Source organism: Thalia democratica, chromosome 8 (genome assembly GCF_965202585.1).
Source record: "Thalia democratica chromosome 8, ktThaDemo2.hap1.1, whole genome shotgun sequence".
NCBI classification, from domain to species: Eukaryota; Metazoa; Chordata; class Thaliacea; order Salpida; family Salpidae; genus Thalia; species Thalia democratica.
The window spans coordinates 29,146,098-29,161,473 of NC_139172.1; the positions used below are offsets into that span (position 1 = coordinate 29,146,098).

General features: G+C 25.1%; 1 protein-coding gene across 1 annotated transcript; it reads right to left on the minus strand.

Moving 5' to 3' along the window:
• Positions 1-390: 390 nt before the first annotated feature.
• Positions 391-6,523, minus strand: LOC145842563 (desumoylating isopeptidase 1-like). The gene is made up of 6 exons (XM_082950023.1): positions 6,432-6,523; positions 6,006-6,027; positions 5,456-5,525; positions 2,307-2,418; positions 1,830-1,950; positions 391-913 (listed from the first exon to the last, which is right to left on the minus strand). The coding sequence occupies exons 1-6, from the start codon at positions 6,502-6,504 to the stop codon at positions 823-825; spliced, it is 489 nt and encodes a 162-aa protein (XP_082806149.1). The 5' UTR covers positions 6,505-6,523; the 3' UTR covers positions 391-822.
• Positions 6,524-15,376: the final 8,853 nt, after the last annotated feature.

The following is a 15,376-nucleotide window of genomic DNA, read 5'->3' on the forward strand; positions in this document are numbered from 1 at the left end:
TTATCATTTTAAATTCCGAAAATAGTTTTTAATACTTTTTGTAATAGAAACAAAACTTCAATTTAATAATGTATCACAAACAATGCACTCACTAATTTCAATTTTGGAAACTACTTAACTGCTCTAATTTTTACTTGTGTAAAACCTCTATTGACTTGAGAAACTCTTAAAAGCCCAATAATAAAATGATATGGTTTTAATCAAAAAAGCATTTCAATTTATTATTGGGCTGTAAATAATTTCTCAAACTTACAAATGTTGCTTTATTTTATTAATAGTGTTTCAATTCAATGTGAAGTAAATTAAATAATTATTATTTGTATGCTTTTAAATTTTTTAAAATTTAGTACATTCTTACAAAAAATAAATTCTTAACATCCGCTTAAACAAATTTATTTTATTTTTTTTGAGAATTTTAAATTATTCATGTCTAAAGTAGATTGTCACTTTAATGCATTTTTTGGATTAATAATTAAAATTTTTATAAATAAATTTTTACTTTACTATTAATGTGACAAAGAAAATAATGCAGAAAATAATTTCAGTATTGGCGCTTTCTTATTTAAAATAAACAAAAAAAAATTGTTAAAAACAAACAAAAAGTTTATAAACTATCAAGTAATTCATACATTCCAAAAAAAAATTGAAAAGTAAAACTTTGTACTAAAGTCGGTTCATAGAACTTAAAAAAGTCAAGCCCGGGAGATTACTTCTTAATTTTCTAGCAAAAGGTCTTGAAAAGTGGAAATAAAAATTGGCAAAAGCTTGTGTAAATTTCACCATTAAACTATAAGCAGTCAACGAGTTGCCACGACAAACAAACTAATTAGACATGAAGCTTCCGGCTTGCTGGGAGCTTGTCGGATCTATCTTGACGTTCTCCATCGCTTGCTTGATCAACTGGCCGAACGGACTGTAAAATCGTTTATTAAAAAACTGACACTTTTATTTGTTAACATTATTTTATATATTTTACTAAGTTGTGTCAGCTAAAAAGTATTTCAAGTTTTTCCATCGCTCGCTTGATGATCTGAACGGATTGTAAAATATTTTATTAAAAAAAACTTAAATTCTAATTCACTAATAAAAAGTAAACATGACATATTTTGCTAAGTTGTGCTAACTAAAAAGCATTTTAAGTTTTTACAGCAAGTTAATAGGAAATATTATAGCTCAAAGTTATGGACTACCAAGTTGTTTAAAATAAATAACTTAGATAATGGTGAAAAATAACAATTGGACAGGTTGTGTGTTACTAAATTAAACACAACTCTAGTAAACTGTTGTAAACTACTGCATGTTAATTTGACCAACTTAACAATTTTGCATTGCTCAAACACAGCTTCATAACAGAAGAGGCTTTAAACATATCGAATAAATAAATTAAAGTAGCAAATATTGAAAAAAGGAAACTAGAACAAACAAAAAACACTGACACTAAGGTTTCTTTTTAAGCTCTTAGGTCAACAAAGATTAGGGTATGAAGATGAGTTCTTATGTTGACATATAATTTAGATTGGAGGAACAACAAAATTAACAGATTAAAATTACTTAACTGACATGGCAAGCACACAACAGAGGGTAAGGGACAAATAATATTTTAATATCAACAATATTCAACTTAAGGTAGCAGGGAGTTCAGAGCGAAGTTATGTTCACTTTGTCATCTGCCAACATACGAACTCATTTTACCGAGCCTTGAAAATTTGCGCCTATTGGCCTAGGACCTTTTTTTTATTTTTAATATGAAGTTTACGGTTAAAGTTTTATTTGAAATATTCTTACATTAACTATTAAATAAATTTATAATAATGAATAATTAAACTAACGTTGCAAGGACTTCAGAGGGTAGTTGGGTTATGTGCGAAGGAATGTCGTTGCCGGTGAGAAATTGGGCGGCCTCACTGGAGAAGTTGTTGCAATTGTGCTCGAACAATTTGTATGTTGAGCCTGTGTAATATGTAGGTTACTAGGTAAAAACGTAATTGATACAGACTGGTCAAAAAAAAAGTAAGGTCATAAAGCTTTTTTGCCAAAGCACAAAAATACTTTTGCACAGGTATAGCAACTTTAAGTAGTCTGAAAGAAAATCTAAACTATCTTGATTTTTGCAAATAAAAAAAACTGTTAACAGGCCTGGTTAAAATAAATCTTTTCAAACGACTCGAAAAAGTTTTAACGACCTGAGTGAGAAAGTCTTAAAAAACAATACAGAAACTTTATAGCATGATTTGTTTCAAGCCAAAAAATGAACACAAGGTTTCAGCAACTATAATGTACAAAAAAAAATCATATCAACAACATACCTGCGAATACATCCTCGCCGAGTTCTTTGATGTAAGTTTCAAAAGTTTCCTGGTCGATTTCGGTCGTTCCGAGGGGAATCACCTCCTTTGGAGGTCCCAAGTGAGTTGTGCCCTGAAAAAAGCGTAAACTTTTTTAATCAAAAATTCCTTTAATGAATTGTAAAAAACACAACAACCAGTACTATTGTGGCTTTATTAAAGTTAACCTTTGCTATTGTTTAATTAGCTGTTATATGTAGGTAAACTGGTAGTTTTAAAAGTTTACAAAATACTTAAATTTCATATAACTAAACGTAAAAGTTTTAATGAAAGTTTTTAATTGTTCCATCACTGTAAATTTTAGCTAAACATAAAAGACGTTTCATAAATTTTATGAATATTCACTATACAAGTCCAAAAACTTATACCATGTGATATTTCTAGACAGTAAATGTTAAAATTATTTACTTTTATTTGCTGCATCAAATTAACAGCTAAATTGACTTTATGTTCACGAATTTGACAGCTTTAACATGGAAACTAAGCTTAATTAAGCACTTTTTAGAATTTTTAAAAGATATAAAACTATTGATACAAAAATCTAACAGGTTGAAACCTGATTGAAAACACAGCACGAATTTGTTTGATGCAACTAGAAGATAAAAGCGAGAAATTGACTAATATGTCGATGTGGCTGATAATTAAAAAATCAATACATTTGACAGTTGTGCTTTGTAATAAAAATAAACGCAAAATTCCTTTTTTTTTTCGTTTGAAAATAGCAAGTATAAACGCAGATACATTAATAATTTATTAGCTTAATTTGTATTAGCACTTGCATGAAAAAATTTTGAGTTTAAAATTATTAGTAATGTAAGTCATATTGAATCTATGGAGTTTTTAAATTCAATTTCTTAAAAAAGAACAAAAAAAGTAGAACCTAAACTGATGTCAGTTTTTGTTTTATATACCCAGTTTTTAGATTCTTGACAAAAATTTTGTTACTCAGTATTAATTTTTCTTCGGTAAGTCTTAGATTAGAAATAAAAAATAAAACTGAATGCTAATTATTTACTCATTTATAACGATAAATGAAATTTCATAATTCATAAATAAGTGGTCTTACTAATACTTATTCAAATAAATAATTAATAAATATAATAATAAATAGGAAAATTTGAAAAAAAAAAAACACTACATAATTTATTAGCAATCAAAATATTTCTTCCAAATACCACCCAAGTACTCCCTACCCCTATTATCAGTGTACCAAATTAAAACTTAACTCTAAAACTTAGCTGTCTTTTTGGATAAAAAATAAAATATTCATTTTCAACTTTATACAATTTTAGCTTTTCATTTAAGTAAAAGGTACCGTTTCGTTGTTTGAAATAAAACACTCATCGGTAAATTTTTCTCAAAATTCAAAAATATGAGAAAAATAGTGGTTTATTAAATTAAACATTTTAATAAAAAAATAATTCAATTGCTATGTGCTTGATTCTATTTTAAGGCATACAAGCAGAGAGTGTATAATTTTTATTTTATAGTTTAAAAGCAATACTTTTCCTCTGCATGCTGTTTAACATTTAATTGACTTTAATTCAACATACGTCAAAAAACATTCATTAATATATGTAATAAACTTTGTTGTATCATAATGAAACTGATGGTAGTTCAGAGGGAAAAAAGTGTATAAATAATAAATTATTCAGACAAATTATCTTATCATACTACCAAACACGTTTAAACTTCCGGAAACAATTCAATAAACTTTGTTGTATCATAATGAAACTTGTGGCGTGAAAATTAAAAGCCCGCGTGGATTTAAAAAGAAGTTACGAAGAAGACTGGTAGTTTGTCTAAACACTTTTGTACTGTAAAATTATAAGCTGATGTGATATAAAATCGTACTATCCGTGCAGTAACTATGTTTTTGTACTGAGTAATTTATTATTCATTGTAAAAAAAATTAACTGCAACATACAAATGTGAGGTGCAAAAAAATCAACTAAAAGAAAGACATAAATTTTTTGATAAACTTAAATCAAACATAATGTACTTTTGAGAAACAACTTTATTAAACGTGAAAAAAGAAAATCAGATTTCAGGGTAAATAGTAAAACTTTTGTTTCAATGGTATAATCACATATCATCAAATTTGGTAAGTAGTTTAAAAACTAAATGCCAACGCATCTATTATGTGTGTTTAAGTAAAGTTTAAAAAAAGTGTATCCTAATAATTCTCAACTTTATAAATTATTTACAGAAGACAACAAAAATAAAACACAATTATTGGATAAAATATTTTTAGTTGTACCTACTTATCATTGAAGCAGAAAAAAAAAATTCATAAGGTTCACTATCGTTTAGCATTTATTTTTTATATTTTTTAATTAATAAATAGACAAACTTATTATATTTATACTAAATTAATAAAAGCGTAGTCTCATTAACACAAGTTATGAGTTAAAAAAGATATGGAAACTAATGTGAAAGTTTTTTCACAAGTTTGTATGAATAGTTTTTATCAAGTTTATTGACTATTTAGAAAAACCTGGTGCGTTAAAAATTTATGTATAAGTTAATTACAAATGAAGATTTACAATTTTTTTAAATAAAACGCTTCAAATTCAACTAAATTTAAAAGTATTTAAGTGCCCAGAATAGAGTCTTTTAAAAGCAAAATCAATACTATTTTAAATGCGACTTTTTCGTTAACTTTTTATTCATAATTTTCTTATTGGTCAAGGTTGTAATAGCAAAAAAATCATGGGTATTAGAATTGTTACTATCATACAAAACTTTAGATTTGTAAATGAAACAACTAATAATATAAAAAACATGATATTTATACAAAAGGGAACTAGGTGATTTTGAACAACATTATTGTTGTCTTTTCAATTATTCTTTTTGCAGCCTAACTTAACTTTCCCTCATTGTTTTTACCGTTTTTCCTTATATAAAATAAAAACATCATATGCTAATTACTCATTTGTACAGTTCTTGGTTATAACAGAAGGATAATGTTTCATTACAAGACTGTTGCATTTTAACAATAGTTAGATATAAATAGTTGGCATCCAAAATCAAACCAGGGAAAAATTAGAAATTAAAAAAAAAAGCTTTTCAAAACACAGCACAAAATAATGTGAAAATAATCAACTTACAGGCTGACACCAGGCTATTCCGTTTCCTCCAAAGAAATATTCCTTTCCGTATACCACTATTGCTGTGTGCCTTTGATTGATGGAAAAAATAAAATAAAAAATCAATTTAATTATTCGCTTGTACAACATTTTTATTTGAAAAAAGCAAATTTAGTTTATAAAAATAAAGAAATATTCATTTCTAATAGAAACACTGACTTAGTTGTGTTTTTGTTTTAGTAAAAAAAAATATTATAAGTAAATTTCTTAAAATAAAAAAGTTATTATTATAGTTTATTTTAGCATATTATATGGAACAAAATTATGTATATAGAACAATTTTAATTAATTTCAAAATGTATAAAAAAAAAATTATGGTATTTCAAACTGTACTCTGAAATTTGATAAGTAAAGCTGTTGAAAACTTGAAAAATAAACTGATAAAAATATATAGAATAGATAATGAAGTTTAAACTATGTTATTAATTTAACCACTTGAAAAACTGTTTTGATACATATAATGAGTCAGAAAACATTCAACTTTTGTTTCAGAGATAATTTAAACACTTACCAAACTCCATCAATTTGGCGCCCTGTTAAAAAATATAAACCATTTTAATATTTTAGTTCTTTTAAAAGAAAATTTAAGAAACTTTGAAAAGAATAATATAAAAACAAACTATAATTATTATTTTTATGCTTTTAGTTTTAAAACTGAGAGAAAAACTATAATTAACTGACATTTTAAAACATTATACAATTTTTAACATCTTACACATTTAAAACTTAAGCTGTAGAACTCATCTTTTATTGATATTTTTTTTACAAGTTAGACACTAACTACTTATGAACTTATTGGCATAAAGTATATAACACCTTATGCCAATAAATGAACTTAGCCATCTTAGATTTTGAAAATATGGAAAAATAAGTGTGCCAATGGCAGAAGGCCCATCTGAAATATTTATAAAACAATCAAAAAATATCAAAAACTAACCGAGAAGCATGTTGGACATGGACCTTGCCATGCCGTTGGACAAGTCGTATAAATAACACTGAACGTTGCTCATTCTGCTATGACTTATATTAAAATCTGTGACAAAAAACTCAAGATTGGAAATTTAGAACAAAGTTAGTAAACAGTTGAGAATAATAAATTATTATTTTCTCTGCCAAGACATCAGTGTTTAGAGAACATTGAAAAAATCAAAAAGTTGGTTTTGAAAGCAAATAAAGTTAAGAGAACCAGCTTAATGTCATAGGGGGATAGGGACTTTTTTGCAATTGATATTATCATCAAAATTTTCAACTTAGTGTAAGTTGCTATTTATAACTTTTAACACTGAAAAAATAGACATAGCTCATTTTGCTTGTGATAAAAATAATTTAGAAAATACATTATCAAGTTTTAATAAAATAAGTAAACTCTTAAGAATAAATAAATCAGATTTTTTTTTTTGCTCAACAATGTGTTTAGAATGTTCGAAGAAAAAAAAGTGTCTTTGTGCAAATCTGACCCTTTATGCAAAAACTTCCTTTTGTTCATAGTGAACTCCTACCCGGAAAAAGAATGTTTGTAATTAAAGGGTATATAAGGGATAGATAAATCACTTTTTTCACAATTTGATCTTATTTTATAGAGTTTTAACTAATCAACAAGATGCTTTTTACTGATTCAAAGCTACAAAATATTCTTTATCTACTGCTTCAAAATAATTTTTGAGATATAGCAGGTTGTAGTCAGAGGCAACAACAGGTTCCTTATGGTGTGCGCAAACTAAAACGGCAAAAAAGACTATTTTACTAAAAATCTATCTTCTAAATTTTTTGAGATAAATTCTTCAAACTTTCAGGAAACGTTCCTTGCTATATTTAAAACGTTCTGTCAGGAGGAATTTTAAAAAACTAAAATCTTATTAAATAAAAAACTTTTATTTTTGTTTTTTGTCATAAGATTTTTATTTTTTTAAAACTATGATCTGATAGAATTTTTTAAATATTGCAAGAAACATATTTTGAAAGTTTGAGGTAGTTATCTCAAAAAACGTAGGAGAAGATAGATTTTTAGTTATTTGCTGTTTTAGTTTGTGCCTCCCATAAGGAACTTATTGTAGTCTCTGACTTTGACCGGCTATATCTCAAAAATTATTTTGAGTTTTAAAAATCTGTAAAAAGCAACTTGTAGCTTTATTAAAACTCATTGAAGTAAGACTAAATTGTGAAAAAAGTGATCTACTCCCTTATGCCCTTGAAAATGTAGATATTTAAGTTTTGCATAATTCTTTAAACATTAGTTAACAGAGAAAAATTTAATCACTTAAAACCTAATTACTTAAACACTTTTATACAAGAACAAAAAAGTAAAAACTAAACAGATGTTATTAATATAAGATTTTTACATGATAAAACAATATTGGTTCAAACTACTGCCACTCTTTGAGTCAAAAAAACAATCTTAGTTACCTTGACCTATCCTAAGATTTTTTAAATCCTCAATGTTTTTTTTTTTAAGGAAAAAAAAGTCAGGTGCTTCAAAAAAATTGGTTATAAAATAACAAAAAAATTAAATACTAAATCTTTTTCAAAATATAAACAGAAACTGGCCTGAGATTTAAAAAAACCTTAAAACTATACATAAACTTTATAAAAAACTCAACTATTCTAAACCATCCTGAGATTTTCCCAAGTTTCAAAATATCTGAATAAGTGGCTATCCAATGGTAAAACAAAAAGTATAATTTAAAATGTTAATGAAAATTTACATTGTATTTCAGATCATAGTTATTTCATTTAAAAAGTGAAAGAGATATGCAATAAATTATTAAAGTAGAAATTCAATACTGACATTTCACAAATTCCAGGTTTTTTTTAGCCTGAATTGTCAAGTTCTAGGCTTTTCCAGGATTCCATTTTTAAGGGCCAACCTGATAATAGTTCACTTTGTTATAACTTAGGATAGCTTTAAAAAATTTCAAGTAATTTTAAATAGTTTAATGTATGTAAGTATAAATGCAAAACTAAAATTTAGCATGTCAATTTGATAAGATATACATAACAACTTCTTTCTACAGAGTTTAAAATAATTCATTTCTACAGAAATTTCTAATAAAAGAATTCAAAAACCAAGAATTGTTGTTGCTGTAAAAGTAAAAGGTTTTGACTATTACAGGATTGCCACTTTTTAAGACAAAAACTGCTCTGAGTCATCCTGAGTTTTTATCAAATCTTTAAAAAAAAAAATTTGCCACTGGCGCAAACTACTTATATCTCATGTTTATTTTTCTTCTGGATTAAATTAAAAGAAGGTTGCATGCTTCTGCATTAGATGTTCACTAAACTTAGGAGAAATACTGTTTTCCAAGATTAGACAGCACTAGTATACACTCATCTATTTTTTTTACTGAAAACAAGTATCTATAAGTAATAACAAATAACTTTATACACGAATCAAGGATGTACAAAACAATATAACTGTACTTAACTATATAAGTAACTGAAATTATAAAGTCAGATTTTTAAAATAATCTACTAATTTAATAATAATTAGTTTTCTAAAAAAAAGATTATTTTGAACCTTAAGCTTATTAGATATAGAAAGTTGTGAAAAAAAAGGTTTATTTAAGGGCATAGGGGGGTGTACACCCTATGTTGTTTTTTATATAATTTTTACTAAGCTACAAGATGCTTTTTACAGATTTTAAAAATTCAAAATATTTTTTGAGATATAGCTGGTCAAAGTCGGAGGCAACAATAGGATCCTTATGGGAGGCGCAAACTAAAACGGCAAATAACTAGAAATTACTAAAAATCTATCTTCTCCTACGTTTTTTGATATATTTACCTCAAATTGTCAGGAAATGTTAAGAATTTGAAAAAATTAAAAAATAAAAATTTTTATCAAAAAAACTAAAAAAAAACTATTTTTTTTTTTTTTTATAGTTTTTATTTTTTAATTTTTTAACAATTCCTTCTGACAGAATTTTCTAAATATATTAAGGAACATTTCCTAAAAATTTGAGGTAGTTATCTCTAAAAACGTAGGAGAAGATAGATTTTTAGTGAAACAGTCTATTTTTGCCGTTTTAGTTTGTGCCTCCAATAAGGAACCTATAGTTGCCTCTGACTATGTCCGGCTATATCTCAAAAAATATTTTGAATTTTTTAAATCTGTAAAAAGCATGTTGTAGCTTAGTAAAAATTATATAAAATAAAATCAAAACCAAAAAAGGGTGTTTACCTCCTCCCCCTATGCCCTTAACAAAAATTAATACAGTTAAATTATAATCTATAAATTAAAAAAAAAACAAATAATAAAGATTAATTTAAATAATTTGTAACCAAGGATATTTACCCCCTAACTAAATTGGATGTAATAAAAAAACTCTGAAAACATTTTTAAACATGAGTTTTAAAAATATAAATTTTAAACTACCCTGAGAGTGTGGCAACCCTAACAGTGCATATTAAGACTTATTCAATTTTATTTTTATTCTTAATACTATCATTTTCACAGTAAGTTTTCAGTTTTAATTCAAATTAATATCATTAGTATGGCTAAAAATATATAACTGTGAATGATATAACTTTTTTAGCAATAAGGTGTATTTTATACTATCCAGGCCATAAGGGAGTCCAAAAATTTTTTTTAAAGATAAAAATAGGCTCTTATTTGAAAGCTTTACATTTATACTTGAAGATACTTTTCATAAAATAATACAACAAACTATTCAGATATAACTAAACTAGTAAAAAATTCTAAAAAAAAATATAGAATAGAAAATATTTATGGCTGGTTTTCTCTGAATTTTCTAAAACTTCTTTCTTTCTTCATTTATAAAGTAATTTACTTTAAACTGTTAAGAAACGTTCTTTTTAATACTATAACTTGGACTAAAAAAATTATGTCCAAAATTAATAATAAAATTAATTTTTCTTGTTTCATGGATGCCTAAGGTTTTAGGTAAATTTTTTCAGGTTTTCTGAATTTCTTCCAGGTTAAAAAAAAGACTTTTGGTCCATTTTTAGTATAAACTCAAGGTTTTCTTTGTTTTTTTAAGCCCAAATTCCAAGATTCCATGTTTTTTGACAACCCTGTTTGTTTATTTATTGATAAAAAGAAGTTGAAAAACTTGCTTTGTAGAAGTTTTTCATTTTTGTTAAAGATTAGATTAGAAATATTAGAGAAAATGCTCAAAATAAATACTATCTAAGATGGGTCGGTGTCTAATATGCACAAAGAAACTTTTCAACAAAGGTCACTTTTGCACAGAACAACTTTTGTACGGCTTCAATTTTGCACAAATGATCACTTTTGCAAGGAATTAAAAAAAAAAATTATTTTATCAACTTTAAATTTTAGGTATTTTATTTTACTATCACTATTACTCCTAACTCTAGGTTGGTATTTTTTTTATAAATTATATTTTATTAACTTATTTAATTTCTTGCTTTTTTATTGTGATTAATTTTTTTTTTATTACTGTTACCCCTTAACTCTTACCCTCGGTAGGTAACATTTTTTTCTTTTTTATTTATCTTTTTATATACTTTTTACTTTATGTTTTTACATTTTTTTTATTATTTATTTTTTACTTTTGTGCAAAAATGATCCATTGTGCAAAAGTTTCTTTGGGAAAAAGTGTCTTTGTGCAAAAATATTCCTTTGTGCAAAAGTGTCCTTTTTTGTATATTTGACTCTTTGTGCAAATATGTTATTGTGCATATTTGACTCGTTTCCATCTAAGATATATTTAACATGAAGTAGTCTATTTATACCTTTTTAGTTTGTGTCTTCAATTATGAACCTACTGAACTCTTTAGATTTAATTTCTTATACCTTTAAAACAGTAAAACAACTGATAGCTAACCTTCAATATAAAAAATTTTATAAGACTAAATTTAAAAAATTATTTACTCCTTTATTTAAAAAAATAAATTTTAAAATCAACATTTTGTCTTATATGAAAGCTTCAAGTATAAACTAAAAGTCAGCTTTTATAGAGTATTAAAACTGAAATAAACTTTTAAGTTAAAGAATTTTTTTATAAAAGTTTTAATAATAAACATACAAAGTGTATTTTTTTCATTTTAATTTTTTTTAGAAATTCGTAAATTTATTTTTTTCATAATTTTTAAGCAATTGTTCTTAAAATTTTAGGAAACATACTTAAAATAGTTTTAAAAAACTTAAGTGTTGAATTTAAAAAACTATTGAAAAGAAATTTAGATAGATAAACAAAAACAATGTAGTTTGAACACTATAATTTTTCAATACAAAATGTTCTTAATCTTAAAGTTTAAGTATTGGTAATGGATTCACTGTAAAAAATTGGCGATCAGTTGAAAAATTTACAAGAAGATAAACTTCTAGTGACAACTTTTTTAGTTTGTGCTTTCTTTAAAAAACTTATTGAACTCACCAGTTTTGATTGATTATATATCAAAAACTACTTCGAATTTTGTTAAGTGGTAAAAAGTGTCTTATAGCTAAGATTAAAATGTACAAAGTATGATTAACTAGCCTGAGTTTATAAAGAAGTTTAAAAAAAATCAAAATTAACTAAAACTCAAAAAATTACTAAACAAGCTTGGTTACCTAAAAAATAGCAAAATAATAATTAAAATACATAATAAAATAAATTCAAGTCATGATAAATGTTAATTTAAGGTTTAAAACAACAACTACAATGCTATTTCTAAGAGTAGTGAAGAGCTGGCCATAAGGCTAAAAAATATTAAAAAAGCATTTAAAAACCAATAAAAATAAAGTTCTTGAACAAAATTGGTAATGTAAAATGAGAAAGTATTGTATAAACTACATAGAATTTGGGCTACTTAAGAAAATATAATTGTCTTGTATTTACAAACCCGCATTGTTAAACATAGTAAACAAATAATAAGATTAACCTAACTCATACTGATACTTAATGACATTTAGAACTACTTATATAACAAGGCATGACAATGAACAAACATACTGTATTAAAGAACAATGTACAAAGTAGAAATATAAAAAAACTTTGCTTTAGAAATGCCTTAAATGTTATTTAAACCTTAAAACGGGTGCACAACAATTCAAACTGAAAAAAAAACTAAAGGTCACAACTCAAAAAGTAATGTTTATTAAAAAAAAACACAGATGTAGCTCTTAACAATATCTACAGGCCATTTTTTTTTTTTTTTTGCAAAATTTCATGAATTTTTTGAGATATTTTAAAAATAAGCTTAAAACTGTAGTTATTTTTAGTAACTTTTAAAAATCTCAAAGAATGTTTAAAACTTTGCAAAAAATAAAAAACTGCTTGTAGATGTTAATAATACCTACACATGCATTTTATATTTTATAAATATATTTATTAATTTTTGAGATATAGTTTCTTAAATATTTTTCAAATATTTTGAAACAACAGAATTTAAATTGTCAAGTAGCCCCTTAAAAAATTTTTAACTCTTAGAGAAAGATATTTAATAAAGTAAAAATTAATATTATATTTAAATACTTGGAATTTTAATAAAAAAACAACTGTATAAGTTATAAACATTATTTATAAAACAACTTAACAATAAACAATAACAAATAGGTTGAATTCTGGAGCTACATCTGGAAGGTTGTGACTAGAATATCTCTGTGGCTGGTTTATAAAATTATATCTTGAAAATGTAAACTTGCTTTCTGGTTGACTGATTCTATATTATTTGATATTCACAGGATTGCCACTGTTTTTTTTTTTTAAATTTTCTCCAGGTTTTCCAAAATTCTTCCAGGTTTTTAAAAGTACAAATTTTTAGGTCTATTTTCACTTTAAAGTTAAGTTTAAGGTAAGAAAACTGTGTTAAATAGTATAAAAACATTAAAAATATACTGTAAAGCAACTTTAAATAATTTTTATATAAAAATACTTTTGATGATGACAAATTTTTTTTATCTATGCAACAGATTTTTTGTGTCAAATCAAAATTTTACTTTTAGAAATGTTAAAAATTCCAGGTTTTTTTCAAAATTTCTCAAATTCTAGGTTTTTTTTGCCTAAATTGTCAAATTCCAGGTTTCCATGTAAAGTGGCAACCCTGTATTCATTTAAGTGGACGTCAGTGAAGCTAGTATTCTATTACAATTCAATTTAGATCAACTATATCTCATTCAAAATCTAGAAAATATCAGTCCTAAAATTTAGAAATATCTTGAAGCTAATTTGAGTTTTATAAAAAAACTGTCCTGAGTCAGTCTGAGCTTTTAAAAAGTCCAAATTATCCTGGGGTTTCAGAATTTATGAAATTTCTTGAGTGTGCAGCAACCCTAGTTTAATGTTACTATCCTTTGAAAGTTAAATTGGCAAGCAGAGTGAGCATAAACTAGCCTGAGTTTATAAGAAAGTTGAAACAAAAGACTAATATTAACCAAAAGGTGAAAAATTACTATTCAACCACAAATACTATAAGATAGTTAATATTTATAAACAGAACTAATATAACATAATTGTCAGCATTCAAATCTTCTTCAAAGTCTTAAAACTCATTATTATTCTTGAAAAGTATAATCAGGGTGGCCACTAGTTTATTATAAATTTCTTCCAGGGTTTTGAAAGTATAAGTTGTTTAAAATTTAATATAATTAAAAATACTGCTTTAAAATTTCTAAGAATATTGAAATAATTCTGTAGCACAAAACTTTTTAAATTATTTCTTTCTTCTTAAATTTTAACTTAAATTAACAATGATACTATGACTTTTGGACAAAATTATGGTTAAAAAAGACATCAAATATAAATGTAAGGCTAACTAAATAACTTCATGTCAATATTGGTGCAACATCATGCTAGGTAAATACCACATAATTATTGTATATAATATATATTTATTATCTAATCTAAATTTCATTGTATTATATGTAAAAATGGTTTAAAATTCCAGTTTTTTTTTCAAAAAATATCAGATTCCTAGCTTTTTGCGTATCAAGTTTAAAAATCAAGGTTTTCCAGGATACCAGGTTAAGTTGCCACTCTTTATAATCTTAATAAATTAAAATATGATGCTATTAACTTTTAAAATATAGAAAAAAAGGAAAAAATTTACGTCAAATGATTTAAAAGTTTAAGAAAAGTATTTTTAAAACTTTTGAAAGATAAGCATGTTTAAAAATTGAAACTAATTGTTAAAACTTGATAGGTTATAATAAAAAAAAATTTAAGATAAATTTTGTCATTAGATTTAAACCATTTTGTTAGAGTTATTGATATGTTACAATTGCTTATTTAGATAATGATATAATTAATTACATAATTTGAAATTTAAGATAAGTGTAATGATATCTCAACCAGTTGAATTACTTTTCCTCTCTTTCAGAATTTTCTAGCACCTTCCACAGTGAAACATGCTTACTCATTAAATCACTAAGCATTTGAACACTAGCTTCGTTAGGGAATTCCCAAAAACTCAAAACGACTTTGTTGACTTTTCGTTTAATTTCAGTATAACAAATTAATCTGCATAATCAAGTGTTTTGCAATTTATGTATGCATTGTTATAACTTAAAGTAGGCTTTTAACTTCTGAAATTGTTAAAAATCTATGCAGCTAATAAACTTAATGTATATAGTTTATTGAAAGACAAAAAATTGCTCAAAATATTTGGTCCTAGGACCTGGTAAACGAAGAACCTTTCAGTTATCAAAGTTGCACACCACACCACGGAACCTTTTAATGTTTTGTTCAGGACTTTCATTCTTATTAAAATAAATCAAAAAAATAAAACAATTAAATGTTTTATATTTTCTTCCTTTTCCGTTTAATATTTAATTTTAACTTAATATTAAACTTATTACATACAATAGTTTAAGCTTTCTTTAACTTATAAACGTAATAATTTATATTTTCTTATACTTATATCGTCAAACGTCTAGTTTTTAAAATCAATAAATAAGGTAAATTAAATAAATACACTTAA

What these genes read in the sequence shown, in the direction of transcription:
- LOC145842563 (XM_082950023.1), bottom strand. Translation starts at nt 6,504, where the DNA reads ATGAGCAACGTTCAGTGTTATTTATACGACTTGTCCAACGGCATGGCA. An exon ending in GAATAGCCTGGTGTCAGCCT is followed by an intron (nt 2,419 to 5,455) that starts GTAAGTTGATTA and finishes CGCTTTTTTCAG; the next exon opens with GGCACAACTCACTTGGGACC. An exon ending in CCCTCTGAAGTCCTTGCAAC is followed by an intron (nt 914 to 1,829) that starts GTTAGTTTAATT and finishes ACGATTTTACAG; the next exon opens with TCCGTTCGGCCAGTTGATCA.